This window comes from Emys orbicularis, chromosome 2 (assembly GCF_028017835.1).
Source record: "Emys orbicularis isolate rEmyOrb1 chromosome 2, rEmyOrb1.hap1, whole genome shotgun sequence".
In the NCBI taxonomy this organism is placed as follows: Eukaryota; Metazoa; Chordata; order Testudines; family Emydidae; genus Emys; species Emys orbicularis.
This window is the reverse complement of record NC_088684.1, coordinates 216,235,532-216,255,191: the sequence shown is the minus strand read 5'-3', so window position 1 is coordinate 216,255,191 and position 19,660 is coordinate 216,235,532. Positions and strand designations below refer to the sequence as shown.

The 19,660-nt window shown below is 44.0% G+C and overlaps 1 protein-coding gene across 1 annotated transcript in view; it reads left to right on the top strand.

Annotated features, from left to right (window-relative positions):
- The first annotated feature begins 4,932 nt into the window (after nt 1–4,932).
- Nucleotides 4,933–19,660, top strand: part of DNAJC13 (DnaJ heat shock protein family (Hsp40) member C13) — a 101,474-nt gene continuing 86,746 nt past the window's right edge. The window contains exons 1-2 of the mRNA XM_065397728.1: nt 4,933–5,164; nt 15,229–15,309. Of these exons, the coding sequence (XP_065253800.1) occupies nt 15,242–15,309 (68 nt within the window). The 5' untranslated portion in view covers nt 4,933–5,164; nt 15,229–15,241. The remainder of the gene's footprint in view (nt 5,165–15,228; nt 15,310–19,660) is intronic.

Below are 19,660 nucleotides of genomic sequence, written 5' to 3'. Positions count from 1 at the left end.
TTTTTCTCTTCCTTCTTCTAATCTGCGCTAGCCTCTGGGAGTGTGATGCCAGGCTGGGTTGGGAGACAGTCGCAGATGTGTCTGTTGGAATGGGAAAAAGGGAGTAAATTCCTGAGACAGATAAATGAAGTTGCTAACAAAGAGCATAGTCTTTCTCTGTGAACAACACCATGCACTGCACCTTTCACATGCGCACTCAGGACAAGGTCGAATTTTCGGCCCTCGCCTTATGTGTCTGGGGTCCTGCAGTTGCGATCAGAGAAGCGTTGCAGGACACCTCTACTTCTGCTGCGGGAAAACATGGTAAGCCGTAGACTTGTGGCAGCTTAAACATGTAATAGTAGCACTGGGCTCCTTTCGCACTGAATGCAAGGCCACTCTCTGCTGGCAGCAATCAGGGAAGCATGAGCTCTGCCCCTGTCCCACCACCTCGCGGCTGTCCCCGGGAAAGATCCCTGTATGCTGCCCCTCTGCCGCCTCCACCGCGTGGCTGTAAAGCAGTCCAAATACTAACATTCCCCTCCCTAATTTAAAGCAGGGCGTCATGTGTGACATAACCCTCATGAGGATCTCGGAGACCGAGAGGGGAAGGATGCTGCGTGAATGCATGCAGAGGCCTGGGCCATATGCCGCCATGCTGTGCCGCGCACTGATCCCCGACTACCTCATGGACTCATGGCGTGGGAACGTGTGCTACCACGGGGGACCAAACAAGATTGCCCTGCCGTTGAACCTCGTGCGCATGCTGGAGCGGTACCTCCAGGAGAGCTATGCGGAGCTATCACAGGAGGACTGTCTGTCCATTCCCGGGCACATTGACCGCCTTTTCCTTTAAGTTGAGCATAACGGACTACAGAGTGGAGGGGCCGTGTTGTGGACTAATCATGAATATCCGGACAGTACTTGATTTTCTATACATAGTTAGTAGAAAAAAGTTTACTAAGCCAACTAAATCATGAACAACAAATTACTGATATAGTTATTATTCCTGTTTTGTTATTAATAAAAGTTTCTATGTTTAACTGAGTGACTGAAAAGCCCATTCTTAACAATATAAATATTCCACTTATGTTAAAATGAAATGTTTAGATGTTTAAAGCACTCACTGCTTGATCCTTCCCCTGATTCGGTGTCCGGGGTAAGGGCTGTGGACGGTTGGTAGGGGATCTCGGTAAGGGTGATGAAGAGCTCCTGGCTGTCGTTGAAATCAGCGGTGCAAGCGCTGTCGACTGCCTCGTCCTCCTCATCTCCTTCCTCATCTTCCCCGTCACCTAACATTTCCGAGGAGGAACCGGCCGTGGACAATATCCCATCCTCGGAGTCCACGGTCACTGGTGGGGTAGTGGTGGCGGTCGCACCTAGGATGGAATGCAGTGCCTCGTAGAAACGTGATGTGTGGGGCTGGGATCCGGAGCGTCGGTTTGCCTCTTTGGTTTTTTGGTAGCCTTGTCTCAGCTCCTTGATTTTCACGCGGCACTGCGTTGCATCCCGGCTGTATCCTCTCTCTGCCATGGCTTTAGAGATCTTCTCATAGATCTTTGCATTCCTTCTTTTGGAGCGCAGCTCTGAAAGCACGGACTCATCGCCCCACACAGCGATGAGATCCAAGACCTCCCGATCAGTCCATGCTGGGGCCCTCTTTCTATTAGATTGCACGGCCAACTCTGCTGGAGAGCTCTGCATCGTTGCTAGTGCTGCTGAGCTCTCCACGCTGTCCAAACAGAAAATGAGATTCAAAGTGGCCAGACAGGAAAAGGAATTCAAATTTTCCCGGGGCTTTTCCTGTGTGGCTGGTCAGAGCATCCGAGCTCAGACTGCTGTCCAGAGCGTCAACAGAGTGGTGCACTGTGGGATAGCTCCCGGAGCTATTACCGTCGATTTCCATCCACACCTAGCCTAATTCGATATTGCCATTTCGAATTTAGCGCTACTCCTCTCGTTTTCGAGGATTACAGAAGTCGAATTTAAAAGAGCTCTATTTCGAACTAAGTAGCTTCCTGGTGTGGACGGGTGCAGGGTTAATTCGATGTAACGGCGCTAAATTCGATATAAGCTCCTAGTGTAGACCAGGCCTTAGGGAGGTTTGTCAATGTTAACTAGACTAATACATCCAAAGCCTACTTGAGAACATTCAATAAATAAATAAACCCAGCTCTTATATAGCACTTTTCATCAGCTGCTTTAAAAAAACAATGTTACTATGGAAAGCAATATAAGGACAAACACTCCAATTCACAGTTTTTTCAAAAACATTTACCTCTGTCCTCAGTTATATTAGGGACACTACTGCAATGCTGCCCTAAAGCTACTGTAGATGACTATGGGAAAATCATCTCATCACAGAGGAATGCTCCGATTCATACAGCAGGCTCCACAGAGCTCCTACATCATATTCCAGTTTAGGCGTGGGAAGTAGGGGTGCGGGGGATACTGCAGCATCCCCAGGTTTTGCGCGGGGTCCCGGCTGCCAGCCCTGTGCCTGGCTGCTGCCCAGGGTCCCAGCTGCCAGCCCTACACCCGGGGTCCCGGCTGTTGGCCCCGTGGTCAGGGTCCCGGCTGCCAGTTCTGGGACTCGGCTACCAGCTCTGTGCCTGGGACTCAGCTCCCGGCCTGCATGCGGGGTGCTGGTTGTCGGCCCCATATCCGGGGCTCCGCTTCTGGCCCCGCACCCAGGGTTCCACACCCACCCCTAGCTGTGGCCCCAGCCTTGGACCCCTTATCCCTGTCCGTGTTTTCCCCCCTCCCCTCCCCCCCCGCCCCGAAGCCATGGCCATGCTCCTGGCCTCAGCTGTAGGGGCCGCTGAGGGATGTGGATGGGGTAAGGGCGGGTGCAGCTCAGCACCCCCACTCTAAAACTGTTCCAGCACCACTGTATTCCAGGGACAGCATGCGGAAAGCAGATGTTGGAAGGAGGGCATGTCTGTTGCATCCTTATACCACAACCATCCTCAGCGTCTATACCCACCCTCCAACCTCAGCTGGCAGCCTGCATAATTTAAATGAGCCTTCAGGGTTGATTAACATTAATTTTAGGGTTAACTATATTCATATTTTTATTACTTTCTACTCCATCTTCCTAAAAAAACTGACATCATTAAAAAGTTGCTTCTGTATGACAGACTGTTGATTATGCAGCGTGCCTTGCATGGGTTGGGTGCAATCCACCACTTCTCAGGTGTCTGCATTTTGATGGTGCTGTATGTAACTATGACACAACCCTGCAGCTCTTATTTATGAAAAACATAAACTGAACTCAACAGAAATACAGATTGCCAGGTCAGGCCCATAGACTGAAATGTGGTAGAGGACAGGGTGTGAAAAATGGAGGGAGCCATGATTATTGTGGGCATGTCAGTGTTTGAGGCCTTACCCCAAGTAGTCACAGATCAACAATCACACTCCCAAAATCATAAGGTTGGAGTAAAACGCATGGAGATCTAAGAAATAATGCATGTGGACATCTTCCATTTAGCTTCTGTGTAACTATGAACTGATCTTACAGGCCCGACCCACCTTCCACCTGCCCACACCATCCTCACCCCCAAAGGTCCTTCCCAGTCCACCCATAACCATTAGGGTGACCAGCTGTCCCGATTTTATAGGGACAGTCCCGATTTTTGGGTCTTTTTCTTATATAGGCCCCTATTGCCCCCCACCCCATCCCGATTTTTCACGTTTGCTGTCTGGTCACCCTAATAACCGTATACCCTTCCAGTTCTCAGACCCTCCTTCTTTGACCCTGCCCAGCTCTGCTCCCTGCCACAGAAACTCCCCCTTCTCAAACCCTTCCCCTGTGCCCCGCCCTCTCACTGAGCCCTCTCCAGCCCCTCCCCTCTGTGCCCCACCCTCTCACTGAGCCCTCCCCAGTCCCTCCCCTCTGTGCCTCGCCCAATCACTGAGCCCTCCCCAGTCCCGCCCCTCTGTGCCCCGCCCACTCACTGAGCCCTCCCCAGTCCCTCCCCTCTGTGCCCCGCCCACTCACTGAGCCCTCCCTACTCCCCTCTGTGCCCCGCCCACTCACTGAGCCCTCCTCCAGCCCCTCCACTCTGTGCCCCGCCCTCTCACTGAGCCCTCCCCAGCTCCACCCCTTGTGCCCCACCCACTCACTGAGCCCTCCTCCAGCTCCTCCCCTCTGTGCCCTGCCCAATCAGTGAGCCCCCCCAGCCCCGCCCTGTGCACCACCCACTCACTGAGCCATCCCCAGCCACTCCCCTCTGTGTCCCGCCCAATCACTGAGCCCTCTCCAGCTCCTCCCCTCTGTGCCCTGCCCAATCACTGAGCCCTCCCCTCCGTGCCCCGCCCCCTCACTGAGCCCTCCTCCAGCCCCTCTCCTCTGTGCCCCGCCCACTCACTGAGCCCTCCCCAGTCCCGCCCCTCTGTGCCCTGCCCACTCACTGAGCCCTCCCAAGCACCCCTTGTGCCCTGCCCTCTCACTGAGCCCTCCTCCAGCTCCTCCCCTCTGTGCCCCGCCCACTCACTGAGCCCTCTCGCAGCCCCTCCCTTCTGTGCCCCGCCCACTCACTGAGCCCTCTCGCAGCCCCTCCCTTCTGTGCCCCGCCCAATCACTGAGCCCTCCCCAGTCCCTCCCCTCTGTGCCCCGCCCTCTCACTGAGCCCTCCTCCAGCCCCTCCCCTCTGTGCCCTGCCCAATCACTGAGCCCTCCCCAGCCCCGCCCACTATGCCCCACCCACTCACTGAGCCCTCTCCCAGCTCCTCCGCTCTGTGCCCTGCCCGCGCACTGAGCCCTCCCCAGCCCCTCCCCTCTGTGCCCCGCCCACTCACTGAGCCCTCCTCCAGCCCCTCCCCTCTGTGCCCTGCCCACTCACTGCTGCTCCCCGATTTGCGCATGCGCATGTAGGCTGCTGCTGTGTAAGGGAGGGGCGGTTTCGCGACGGGGAGAGTCAGCTGACAGGGTCTCGTGACAGTGTGGGAACCGACTGTGCTTGCGCGTAGAAGGCGTTTCGCTGCCGGAGTGAAAATGGCGGCCTCCAGCGCGAGACTCTGAGAGGCTTTAGAGAAACGGGGCGCAGCAGCTGCAGCCTAGGCGCTGCGCTCGGCGACGGCAGCAGCTTCTGGGTCTGCCCGCCGCCGTTATCTTCAGCGCCGGCTGCGGCCGGGTGGCAGCCAGGCTGGGGGAGTCCGGGCAGCGCAGCTCTTCGGCCAGGTAAATCCCTCGGGGCTCAGCGCCTGCGTGGAGCAGCGGGATCCCGGGGTGTCCGGCCCGCGCCTGGCTCGCTCGGAGCGTGTGTGACTCCCGCTTGTCACACACTCACCGGCCATCCACCCCTTCCTGTCCCGGGACGGCTGTCATACCCCATCCTTGCCCCAGCATCTCACCCCTCCTGCCCCATTTGGAGGGGGGTGGAATAGAGGAGGCTCATATACACCTCCTGCCTCACCTGGAGGAGGATGGCACTGTGGGGGCTGTCATACACCTAGCGAAATCCTCTCTTTCTTCCTCCTTCCCTCCCCCCCTTCTGAAAGAGGCTGTGACACTTGCCAAAAACTCCTCCCCAACTTTCCTTTTCCCGGAGACGGTAACACACAGCAGAATCTGCTCCTCCCTGTGTTGACTGAATCAGTTTTATCCCTGAGAAGAGGAGTTAGTGGATGCTTGGCAAAATCTGCATCTTCTTCTTTGGGGGAGACTAATAACCACTCTTAGTGCTTATTTTTACCCTTCACCTCTTTTTCCCCCTCCCACCACTGCAAGATCAAAGTCTTTGGACACCATGGTGCACTCTAGAAATAACTTGAGGGTGGGTGACTTATTGGTGAGGGGGTCTCTGTTCTCAACAGGCTTCAGCAGTAGCTCTGAAGAGGACAGGCTAGAGAAATGTATTTTAGTTCATATGATCTACCCAGAAATGTGCATTCTCCCTTCAATCCTGATGAGTTTGCATCCCTTCCTACATCAAATGTTCCAGGTCATTTGAAAGTTTGTTCAGCTTTTCCACTGTGAACTGTAGATGATGTTGGAGGGGGAGAACCTGCTCTTGCTCTTAGGAACTGTTGCTCTCAACTTTGGGGAAAGATTTGAGCTAGGGGATGTGAAATGATGGTAATTGAGACTAAATAAAATTTTCATACACAACTAAATCCTCCACCATTTGAGGGAACTGAAAACACTGCTTGAAGATTAATCTGAAAGACATCTCCATTGTGCCCCTCTCCTCTTCCTTGCACACAAGTTAGACTTTTGCCAGAAAGGCTGAGAAGATAAAATTGAGTAAATGTTTCTCTTCTTACCGTTATTTAGTCTCATTTCTTGGTGTTAATGATTATCTCAGGAAGTCTCTTTTCCTGTTTCCCTTCTTCAGTCTTGTAAATCGTGAGCCTCTGCTTCAGTTTATTTTTAGGAAAGATTTAAGTTTTGGGGATGAATTATTTGTTTCTGTTGGTGGTGGTATCCATGTTCAATATGAAATCTAGGGGGTGGGAGCATGAGTGATTCTGATTTCATCCATGAATTTCAAGTCGAGGGGATGTGAGGAGCTACTCCTCTCACTATCTTTTAAACCACTACTTAATTTAGTAGCAGCATTTTGCCAGTGCTCATTTCTAAAAATAAAAAAAATAGGCTATTTAAATGCTAAATTATACTGGGTTTTAGCCCAGATGAGTTCATTAACTTGAAGCTTGGTCTAATCTGTGTTTGTTGTAGGGGGCCAAATGCTAAACCATAACATCAGTAATACATTCGGGTGAACATTTAAACTTCTTTGATAAATCATATTCAACTTGCTGCAAATGGAAAGATAATGCTTAAAGATTCATAAACTAAACAATTTTTCTACATAACCTATGAACATTTTTTCCAAATTATTTTCTTTGTTCTCTTTGCTGCTGCTCTCATTCTCCTTATCTCCATAAAGCAGCTTAGTTTTAAAAAACAATAAATCCTGTATGTGTGTTTGACTATTCCCTTTGAATGGTCTAGGATTATACTTTCCATGTACTTACTTGTCTCAGGGATTGAATCATTGAGTATCTTCTGAATGTTCAAACTCTTGGCATTTCAGGAACAGTTCTTCTTAATGGTCAAAATTTCAGATTTGACTTAAGTGATATCAAACTAAGGAGATCTGATGAGTATCACTTCAAAAAAAATTCAGATCTTACTTTAGTAACTTCATTCATAAATTTTAATCAATACTCATCTATAAATCTTAATAACTTCAAATATGTACAAATGAATAACTTCATAGTAACAAAGGCTTAATTTATGTGGCCTACATAGATGTTAGTTAAAAGATCTGAAACAACATTTAAACAAATTTTGGAACGTATCACTACAACTTAAATTAATAATGGAAAGTTTGCAACTCTATACCTCCTTTTTAAATAAAAATAAAAAAATCCACACTAGTCTTCATCCTTCCCCAGGCAACTAAATTTGTAATATTAATTATTGAAAAATATCTATTTAAGATCATATTTTGATAGTCTCGCCATTTTGTATCTAGTTTTCCTTTTTCCACACATGAATTATACCCCAAAATATTTTGATCTTGTTTCACGAATTTTTCGTGAAAGAATTTTGGGCTGCACCAGTAACTTTTAAAATCCACAGTATATAGCAGGGGTAGGCAACCTATGGCACGCGTGCCAAAGGTGGCATGCAAGCTGATTTTCAGTGGCACTCACACTGCCTGGGTCCTGGCCACCGGTCCAGGGAAGCTCTGCATTTTAATTTAATTTTAAATGAAGCTTCTTAAACATTTTAAAAACCTTATTTACTTTACATACAACAATAGTTTAGTTATATATTATAGACTTGTAGAAAGAGACCTTCTAAAACGTTAAAATGTATTGCACACGAAACCTTAAATTCGAGTGAATAAATGAAGATTCGGCACACCACTTGTGAAAGGTTGCTGACCTGGTATACAGTAAGACAAGCAATATTGGATTTTCAAATAGTTGGGTTTATTTCTTTTTAAACATCAACTCATGAATGAAACAGGCTGCTGTTTTTAAAAACATGAAGTGGTAAAGGCTTGCCTGAGAGGTGCAGTGGAAGTATAGGTTTGTTTTACTTTTGAAAGTAAATAATTCAGCACAGTAGTGGGAGAAAGGAGTGTTGCACAAAGGGGAGTGGTAGCTAGGATGATACTTAAGAGTCTTGGCTGAAATGAAGCTTGCTTTTAGACAAAACGGTTGAAATTTTCTGGTATTTCTTAAGAGACTCTGTGAAAAGGAAATTGTTACTTTTCAAAGTCTTGTCTCTTATAATTGTATAGAGGGAACCAACACCATTAAAAAGCAGAATGCTCAGTACAAAAAGCACTTTGTTTATATGACTTAAGCAGTATCTTCGAAAGGTGCCATAAACTGTTTGTTTGGATTTTGATCGTTAATGATCCTTGCAGGGTAGAGGATAGACTTAAGAGGTTCCAGCCCATGTCTGTTGACAAACATCTGTTTACCTGGAATGAACGTATAGTCTATCTGTATTTTGACTCTCCTAATTTAAAACTGAGTCAAGGATCAAGTATGCAGATCGTTTTAGAAAGCCTATTCCTATCCCCTCCCTCAGTCTCTTCACTTAAGCCTCTTTCCAGCTGGTCTCCATTGTCTACTCCATCCTCTGCTCAGTTTTGCTCCCTTCTTTTGTTACTCCTTTTAGGTAATCCCTTCCTATCTTCCCTTGTCTCCCACTGATGCCTTACAGTACACTTTATTAATTTCACCCCAATATTACATAATAAAAAATTGTTACACAAGTATGATACCTGCAAACCATCACCGTTGGCTTTGCTTGTATGTTGCCCTTTCCCCACCTTGTGTCTGGCTTGTGTATTTAGATTGTATACTCTTTTTGAAGAGCACCATCTTACTCTTTGGGGTCCTGCAGTGGTAGGCACTCTACAATCTTAGTAGGCCCCTACTTGCTACTGTAATGTAAATACTAAACATGTCACTTTGAGATACAAAAGATTGAAATAGCATAGAAATAGGCTTTTTGGGAGTTAAAAAAAAAAAATTGGTTTCACTGGTGGTTCAAATTTAGGCTCCAGTTCAAGCACATGAGTAACTTATGCTTGAGAACTCTTCCATTGAATTCAATGGAACTACTCGTGAATGCGAAGTACTTATATTTGAGTGTTTGGAGGATCAGGGTCTTAGTTTCTAACCATGGTATTGGAGAAATGAGTTATCAGCAGACTTCCCTTTCTAAAATAAAAACCTAAACAAAGTTCCCTTTCCAGTCTTGGCCAACACCTGATGGTGTCCAGTGTTGCAAAATTAAAATGGAACAGAAGGGTTAAAATTAGTGATGGTTTGTATAGGTGCAACCCACTGGTGAGTGTTTTATGTAAAAATCTTAAGGCAGGGAACACGCAACTTTTAAACTCTATTAGACCCTTTGTAATAGATATATGACACTAGTATCTTATTAACTCAGTACTGTATGTAGTGCAAGGAAAATGCAAATCTCCCTTTTCCCAATATTTCATTCATTCTTACAATACTGTAACTGCAAAATATTGCTAAATAAACTTGGTCTTGTGGGAAGCTTGTGTAACTTCCATACAGTAGTTTATAAAACCTGGAGAGTGCTTTAGAAAATGCCTGTGGAAACAAGTGGAGTATTCCATACTTCACTTTAGTTGTTTTATTTTTGTTAGATGCCAAGTTGAAGATGGTGTAGGTGATAGCACTACTATTACATGCAACTGAGCTGGGTTTCAGTAGTTTTCAGGCCTCCAACACTTAAACTGTGGTGGATAATTGTATGGATTACAGTGGTCCCTGAAAGCACCTGTTCCGATCAGATCCCAGTTGTGCTTTAGGCACTGTAGAAACCTACTGAAAGAAAGTGTTAAAGACTGGCAACAATGAAGCTTTGCTTTTAGACAAAAAGTCTGAACATTTCTGGTATTAAGAGAATCTCTTGTCAGATTAAAACCTTTTTTGTAACTGACACATTCACCTGTTGCATCTTAACTACTGGATGCAGGGGAGTGTGGATAAGATGAGCATGATCTTGCAGTGACTGTGTATGCGATATAGTGCACCCCTACTTAGCTGTTATCACTTATGCTTTGGTAAATTTGTCTGTCATGTACTTATATTGCCCCCATTATTATAGGACTGGTCTACACTAAAGCTGTAAGTTGACCTAAGTTACGCTACTTCAGTTACGTACGTTACAAAACTGAAGTCTACACCGTGCTGTGTTAAGGGGAGGCACTCTCCCGCCGACTTACCGTCCGCCTCTCAGATTTAGCCATAAGTATCTGAGCAACTCGCAATCTTTAGAGTACCTTAGCCTTTCAGGTAGGGAAGGTACAGCTACAATTATTCCATATTCTCACTTGATGAGATCTGAGGGGCACGGAGAGTCTGCTTTCCAGAGAACTTTGTCTAGTGACAGGAGTTACAGTTCCCCTTTCAGTTCTTGCTGAGTTGGTAGGAAGCTTAAAATTGGAAAATGAATTCTGGTCTTGTCAAAGAATCATAGAAAAGTAGAGCTGGAAGGGACCTGGAGTGGTCATCTAATCCATCCCCTTCTGCTGAGGCAGTGACAGGTATATTTAGACCATCCCTGGCAAGTGTTCAAAACCTCCAGTGGCGGGGATTCCACAACCATCTTGGAAACCTGCTCAAGTGCTTAACTATCCGTAGCTTAGATATTAGGAAAAATTAACTGCTTCTAAATCTCCTTGCTGCAGACTACTGGCAAGCAAACAGTCCATATCAAGGCCAAATAAACTTATGTTGGAGGTTTTTTTCCTGAAGTACATATACCTTTTTACGTTCAGAAAACAGTTGCTGTGGATGGCTATTGGATGGCTCCAAAAGACTGTTCTAGTATTTATGTGCAGAAAACCTTAGTAAAACCGCTAAGTATCCCAGTAGCAAACATTTGTGAGAGCAGTTTATAGCTGTGTTCGATATTTTCATTAAAATAATAAAAAAGAATCACATCAAAGTTGTAACATGCTGAAACAAAAGCCAAGAAAATCAAAATGATATATAACTCAGTCTTCAATTCACTAACTCAATTCTCATTATCCTAACTTTTATTGGCTTGTGTCAATAGATGCTTGAATAAATAACTTAATACTTCTGGAGTAAATTGCCCATGGGCCATGTAACCTGAATATTTCTCTTAAAATGTGCTGTTTGGTAAGATTGAAAGAATGGATGTATGTAGCCAGAGGTGTATTAAACAAATGGTTCATCTTCTCTTGAGCTAATTCATGATTAGGAATATATCAATTTGATGAATGTCACTGAACTGCTTTAATATCAGTGGGATCCGTGAAGAACTCCATAGATTTGAGATTTGTTCCCTAAACTAATATTCCAGCATAGATACTGTTCAGCCCTTGGATACTGTTTGATAGAGCTGATATTGGACTACTTCATGGCGTTGCATCTCAGATTTAGTGAAATATTTCCCACAGTTTAGTCTTGATTCTGCTCTTGATTTTAAGTACTTGCTTGTCTAAGGTAAATTAGAAATGTAAATAACATATCAAGTATATGCATCCGAAGAAGTGGGTTGTAGCCCACGAAAGCTTATGCTCTAATAAATTTGTTAGTCTCTAAGGTGCCACAAGTACTCCTGTTATTTTTGCGGATACAGACTAACACGGCTGCTACTCTGAAACATATCAAGTATATAGATACATGTTCATAGGTATGCATGTAGGCTTATAGGAATAGGACTTTGCCTGCCTTGCCCCTGCCCTGAGGAGCTTACAACCTAAATGATCAATAACACTGAGTGATGGCAAGAAAATTGTGAAGGTGTGGGAAGGGAAATGTGAAGGCTAATATCTTGACTCTATCCAAATGGATAGAATAGAGAATGCCTAGTTCTCTGAAAAGTGGCCCTAAGAATTGCAAGAAATTCACAGATCTGCAGTGCTTAATCTTAACACTATTTCATACTAAGATATACATGCATAAAAAATACAGGCAAATCAGGCCTCATTATACTGGCACTTCAATTCAGGTGCATTTATTTTCCTATGCTTACCCATAAATAGGGCATGTATTACTTTTCATGACTCTGTAAATTCTCTTTTTGTAAGGTGTAACATTTTCAAAAGTGACCTAGGCTCCTAAGTCCCATTGACTTTCGATGAATTAAGATCTGAAGTCACTTGAAAATGGAATTTAGGCTTCTGAGTCATTTAAGTGCTTTTTTAAGGACAGTACCCCAAATTCCTCATCAGGTTTGGGTCTGCATACCTAGTAACGATATGCCTTTTTTTCCATTCAGGAGTTCTAAAAATTTCCCAGTGTGGACCACACTTATGCAGAGATACCTTGTTTAATTCAGGATGACTTGTCCTTCCATTCGTGATTGTGTAACATCCCTGTAATAATTGCTTCCTCAGAAAATAAATTCTTTCCTGATATTAAACTTTTTAGTTGTCTTCTAATGCCATTTATGATTGGGGGATTGTTGTGCTGACTTCACCTAGTTTACCTTGCAGTAAAACTAAAGTGCCTTGTCTTCATTGTATTTTTAGTTTGGCATAGCTCGTGCATGTTAGTATCTTCCAGGTAAAATATACCTCTTTCCGCAGTGAAGACATGGCCTTAGTGTCTCTAGTATCTTCTAGTGTTTAACTGCTATGATAGATGGCATAGGAAACCCAAAGTCTAGTTAGTTGTGGTAACCTACTTTAAAACTTAGTTTTAAATACTCAATATAAACTAAATGTTGTTGTAAATACTATGTAATTAGATAGGTCAGTGATCTTGAGAGATTCTTCCTTCCTCAGTTTTTTCCATCAAATATGCTCAGTTAACAAGTAAAAATGCTGTCATCTTTGATCCAGACTCATCCTAGAATAGGAAAATAAAGCTGTTTCCTCCCCTTTAGTTCTGTCAGGGCTGTCAAGCAATTAAAAAAAAAATTGTGATTAATCGTGCAATTAATTGCAATGTAAATAATAGAATATCATTTATTTAAATAGTTTTGGATGTTTTCTACATTTTCAAATATATTGATTTCAATTACAACACAGCATACAAAGTGTACAGTGCTCATTTTATATTTTTATTACAAATATTTGCACTATAAAAAACAAAAGAAATAGTATTTTCCAATTCACCTAATACGAGCACTATAGTGCAATCTCTTTATCATGAAAGTTGAACTTGCAAATGTAAAATTATGTACAAAAAACCCCAGCATTCAAGAATAAAACAATGTAAAACTTTAAAGCCTACCAGTCCATTCAGTCCTATTTCTTGTTCAACCAGTCGCTCAGACAAACAAGTTTGTTTGTTTACATTTGCAGGCAATAATGCTGCCCACTTCTTGTTCACAATGTCACCTGAAAGTGAGAACAGGCGTTCTCATGGCACTGTTGTAGCTGGTGTCGCAAGATATTTACATGCCAGATGCGCTAAAGATTCATATGTCCCTTCATACTTCAACCACCATTCCAGAGAACACGCGTCCATGCTGATGATGGGCTCTCCTCCAAAGCAGTGAGGACCGACACGTTCATTTTCATCATCTGAGTCAGATGCCACCAGCAGAAGGTTGATTTTCTTTTTTTGGTGGTTCAGGTTCTATAGTTTCCGCATCCGAGTGTTGCTCTTTTAAGACTTCTGAAAGCATGCTCCACACCTCATCCCTCTCAGATTTTGGAAGGCACCTCAGATTCTTAAACCTTGAGTCGAGTGCTGTTAGCTATCTTTAGAAATCTCACATTGGTATCTTTGCATTTTGTCAAATCTGCAGTGAAAGTGTTCTTAAAATGAACAACGTGCTGAGTAGTCATCCGAGACTACTATAACATGAAATATATGGCAGACTGCTGGTAAAACAGAGCCGGAGACATACAATTCTCCCCCAAGGAGTCACAAATTTAATTAACACTTTTTTTTAAACGAGCATCATCAGCTCCAGAAGCATGTCCTCTGGAATGGTGGCCAAAGCATGAAGGGGCATATGAATGTTTAGCATATCTGGCATGTAAATACCTTGCAGTGCCGGCTACAAAAGTGCCATGTGAACGTCCATTCTCACTTCCTGGCAGGGCTGCTGAGAGCGGGTTCAGGACCCGGTGAAAATTTTTTTTCGGGCCCCCTAGCAAGGGCGGACCAGCTAAACAGGGCCGACGAGAGTGGGGGGAAGCCGGGCCCCCTTCTGGACTGCCGGGCCCCGGTAATTTGTACTGGCTTCCCCCCCCTCTCGTCAGCCCTGCTTTCTGGTGACATTGTAAATAAAAAGCGGGCAGCATTTTCTCCTGTAAATGCTAACAAACTTGTTTTAGCGACTGGCTGAACAAGAAGTAGGACTGAGGGAACTTGTAGGCTCTAAAGGTTTGCATTGTTTTGTTTTTAAGTGCGGTTATGTAACAAAAAATCTACATTTGTAAGTTGCATTTTCACGATAGCGATTGCAGTGCTGTACTTGTATGAGGTGAATTGAAAAATACTACTTATTTTAATTTTTACCGTGCAAATATTTGTAATAAAAATATAACGTGAGCAATGTACACTTTGTATTCTGTGTTGTAATTAAAATTAATATATCTGAAAACGTAGAACAACTTCCAAAAATATTTAATGAATTTCAATTGGTATACTATTAAGTGATTAAAAAAGCAATTAATCACGATTAATTTTTTTGAGTTAATCGCATGAGTTAACTGCGATTAATAGACAGCCTTACTAATAATATTCTGGAACTTGGCTAAATTGTATTGATGAGCAGGAGCTGCTTACACTCTCATAGCTATATTGTGCAAAGGTAACCAGAGTGAAATTACCTTAGCCAGTTAAGAAAACAGATGTCATCTTTACCTAACATACTTGATTTTGTGTACTCTGAATCATATCAGACAATAAAACTAAATTTGCTTCCGTCGTTGGGAAGTTATTAAAGTGGGGATTGTTTTGTGCACTGTCAGTGTGCGTACAGTAATACTAGTGTCTTTTAAGCAGATAGGAGTAACGCAATATTGGCTGCTCTTAGATCATTGCATGCTGGTAATAGGGAGGAGAAGAAATGAATACTTAGTACTCTGCACCCAGTGAATAGTTGAAAACCATATTCCTTCAAGTAGCTAAATCTGAGCAGTGCTCAAGTATCTCAGGAGGTCTTAAATTGCAAACAGACCCGAGTGAAAGATAAATGAATTTAATCCTTATATCACATGTATTTTAGAGCATATTGGTGATTAGTGGTTGTATTTGGTCTTAATTAAGATCATAAGTATTAACATGAGATCTATTTTGTTTCAGGTCTGGGCACAAAATGAATATAATTAGGGAAAATAAAGATCTTGCTTGTTTCTACACAACAAAACATTCGTGGAGGGGAAAGTAAGTAGTTTTAAATCTATTACTTTGTCTCATGTCCATACAAAATACTGTCATGTGTAGTCAAAATAGCTATCTTATCCTGTTTCTGATCTCGAATTGTATACTCTCAAGTCTTTAAAAATGTTGTGGAGCTGAAGGCTCATGTTACTATAAAGTCTCTGCTCTGACTTAGGGTGACCAGATAGCAACTGTGGAAAAAATGGGACAGGGGGTGGAGAGTAATAGGCACCAATATAAGAAAAAGTCCCCAAAAATGGGACTGTCCCTTTAAAAACGGGACATCTGGTCACTTTACTCTGACTGCCTCTTCAGAAGCCAGAACTACTACTGTTCAACCATCTGCTCAGCCTGCCTTCATCCACTTCTGTTCCAATTCTCTTCTCTCTACTGTAGGTTTCCCAGTTTTCAAGAAAACACCTCTGGGCTATGCTGTCTGATTGTCTTGGTTTCTGTTGCACTAGTGAGATTAAAAAAGTGACTAGTCAAAGTATTTTAAGTTACATAAATGGAGATGTAATACATTTTCAAACTAGTACCTGAATATTTAGAAACTGCTTTTTCATGAGTGTCGTTTTTTTTTTCTCGTTTCCCTTTTAATGGACGAGATCACTAGTCTGTACTTCTTCTTGGACTGTATTGTTCTGCGTTAACTGCTGAACTACTAATGGAGATTATTTTGGGAACACCTGTTCTGATGCATTGTAGACAATCTTAAATCTTTTTCACTAGGTAATGTAAAAAACCTTCCACTACTGCTGACACAATAGTGGATCTGAACTGGTCTTAGTGAAGGTGGGAGACTTACCATACATGTTGCTCCAGCATTTGTCTTCAATACCATAAGTTAAATATAAGTAAGTCTGAGTTGGATACTGTTGCCAGAGCTCGAGAGCAGCATATCTGTGTTTTAGGCACTGCTGCAGCTAAAGTAGTGTTGGCAATAGTAGCAAATCTTTGTAAAAATTCCCTAGTGTAGACAAGGCTTACTATTCATTAGCCAAGCAGAGACATGGCAAATTTTCAGTGTATAATTTCCACGTGCCATCATGCTCTGACTGTTTGGATACTAAAGCAAAATGTAATGTTGTATTTGAGGTTTTGCAAATAGAAGTCACAATTCAAAGTATAATAGTCACTAACTTTGTTTACTGATTCTGGTTTTAAAATCAAACCTAACTTTACTTTAATTCAGTCTTTGGCATATAAGTTGCCTTGTCTAGTTTTAAAAGCAAATAATTATCCACTTAAGTGTGCTGCTTAGAATGCTACAGAGGGACTTTGTTGTAAGTGTTTGCTTTCTGGTACTTCAACCTAAAAACAAACAACCATACGCTGAGCTAAAGCTTTTTAAGATTATCATTCTAAAAATGCTATAAGACTACGGGGCCAAGCTGTCACTTGTATTGAACGTACGATGGTTACATATTATCTGAGAAACTGTGGCATCCAGAAGTATCACTTCAGTGGTGACATGAAGGAGAGGGACATAAGCCTCAGGCAAGTGCTTTTTTTCAACTTTCAACCCAAACCTCAACCGAGGTGACATGATGCATTTAGAGCATACAATTGAAGTGTAGGGGGGAAAAAACATGAAAATAGCTTTTATTTATTCATTGCCCCATCTATCGCCTGGCACGATAAACTTAAATTTGGAGGCTTACACACAAAAATAAAACTCAAATCCTGGGTTACCTCCTACTATGATGATTGACTTTCAACTTGGCAGTACTGTGAAGTAGAACGTATAGTGAAGTTACCTCCCTTGGTATTTCCTGACATCATCTGCAATATTGCTGGCATATTTTTCAATCCAATGTTTGGAGTATAAATATTTCTGAAATTCTGCTCTACCTGATCTTAGAATGGGAATGAAACTCCGCTCTGTTAAACAGCATTCTTACCGGCAGCAAATCTTCCTGCACAGTTTGACTGTTTCATAGTGCGATAGAAGTTCTTTAGTGTGTTTGTGTGGGGACTGTTTGAATTGATCCAGCATTCAACTCTTACATGTAGTAGCATTCACTGTAGAACTGTAGGATAGCATCTCTTTCATGCACCTGCTTTCTGAATTCTTGGAGTACAGTGTACTCCTCCTTGTTGGGGACAGATACAGGGTTAGCCTGTAGACACATGCTTGAACAATGAATTGGGGTTGAAACCTGATCATTTTGGGTAATACTCCAGAATTCAGGATCAGTGTCGGCTCATTCCTCAGCAAAGGCTAGGAGCACTGGGACAAAAGTGACCCACCACTGCTTAACTGAAATAGCATTATGAATTCTTGGAAGAGGCCAAAGGAAGGACTGACAACCAAGAAACCTTGAAATAAAACTTGTCAATATTGGACAGAGTTCTCTGTCCAACAACAATAAAACTCTAAAGCCTGGCAGTTCCACTCAATCTGCTCTGGGCTACATTATTACTGCCTTGATGCAGGAACAAGGCTCTGCCTTTAGGCCTCTTTACAGTGGTGACTTGTCTCTGAAATCATGATTATTGTTAGGAGGTAAACTCTCAATTAAAATCATCATGGACAAATTACTCAGACATCTTTTAAAAAGTACATATGTTGCCTCAGGGTAATAAGAACAAAAAAAATGCTGAGCTTAATTAAAAACACACTATTAAAACAAATCTGCAATTAAATGGTCAAATGGACATACATGCTGTTGCGACAACAAATTTACCTGTAAATAAGTATGGATTGCTGCGATGTCTTGTGTGGACAAGAATATTTATTTAAAAAAAAAAAAAAAAAAAAAAAAGAGAAATTTTTTGGCCTGACCCTTTTTTCCAAAGGTGCTGAACATTTGTAGTTCCTGTTGATGTCATTGACATCAAGGACACAAATGAGAACTGCAGGTGCTCAACACCTTTGCAAATCATGCCACTTACTATATTAGGGTTACCATATTTAAAAAATAAAGAGGACACTCCACGGGGCCCTGGCCCTGCCCCTTCCCCAAAGTCCCCACCCTAACTCCCCCCTCCTCCCTCCCAGCCACGCGAAAAGGGCTGCCCCAGTGCTACTGGCTTCACGGTTTGCCAGGCAGCCCCCAGACCCTGTGCCCCGAGCCGGCGCTTCCCCAGCGCAGCTGAAGCCCGGGAGGGGAAGCGCCCAGCCGGGGGCGCAGGGTCTGGAGGCTGCCCGGCAAACTGTGAAGCCGGTAGCGCTCGGGCTTTGGACAGCCCCCATGCCTCCGGACCCTGCGCCCCCAGCCGGGCACTTCCCCTCCCGGGCTCCGGCGGCTGTGCTCCTCCCCTGACTCTTAGGCTCTGTTTAAGAGCCGAGCTGCCCGAGCGCTACTGGCTTCAGGCAGCCCCCATGCCTCTGGACCCTGCGCCCCAGGAGGGGAAGTGCCCGGCCGGCAGCTCAGGGTCCGGAGGCATGGGGGCTGCCCGAAGCCGGTAGCGCTCGGGCAGCTCGGCTCTTAAACAGAGCCTAAGAGTCAGGGGAGGAGCACAGCAGCCGCGGGAGGGGAAGTGCCCGGCCGGCGGTATTTTTCCCGGACATGTTCGGCTTTTTGGCAATTCCCCCCCGGACGGGGGTTTGATTACCAAAAAGCCGGACATGTCGGGAAAAACCGGACATATGGTAACCCTATACAATATAAAGAGCTGGTAGTGCTGCCTATAGCTAAGGTTGCCCAACATTTCCCATAATACTTGGCTTTCAGTTGAATACCTTTGCCAAAGTTTTAAGTTGGGGTTAAAATTTTCCATGGTGGGTGGGTGTGTCAGGTTGACTTCTTTTCCTTTTTTTTTTCTTTTTAAGTTTTCAGCAAAAATGGTTCAGCTGGTTCCAAGAACCAGGACATGCAAATACATTGTCTTGTTCATGTTTAAAAATTCTTCTAGCTGCTGCACTGAGAAACCCTAGCACCCTATGCTTTGAAGCAGGGATTTGAAGTTTGGCAACGGTGGGAGGGGGAAAGCACACTAGTGCCAGAGATGTGCCTTTTGCTGTGCCTCTGTGGAAAAATCACCCAAATCTGGCCAAGTCATGAGCCTCGGAACACGTGTGCCCATGCTCGGCACACTTGTAAGAGTTTGGCAGCTGAAGTCTCTAAAGTTTCTGCCTGCACTGAACATAATTCATCTCAGGGCTGAAGGGACTGAGCAGGATTTTTGCTAACTGCTCCTGTCACTGCTAGGGGCTGCTGTGGTGCCGTGTACCAGAACTGAGATCAAGGAATCTCTCCCTTACCTTCGGTGCTCTACTGCTGGCCTCCAGGCCATGCAGAAAATGAAGAGCCACCTGACTTGAATGCAGAGGAGTGAGGAATTTGGGCAAAGTCAGGGGTGTTGCAGGAGCCAGAGGGTATAGGGGCTGGGTGTATTTAGTAGGAAA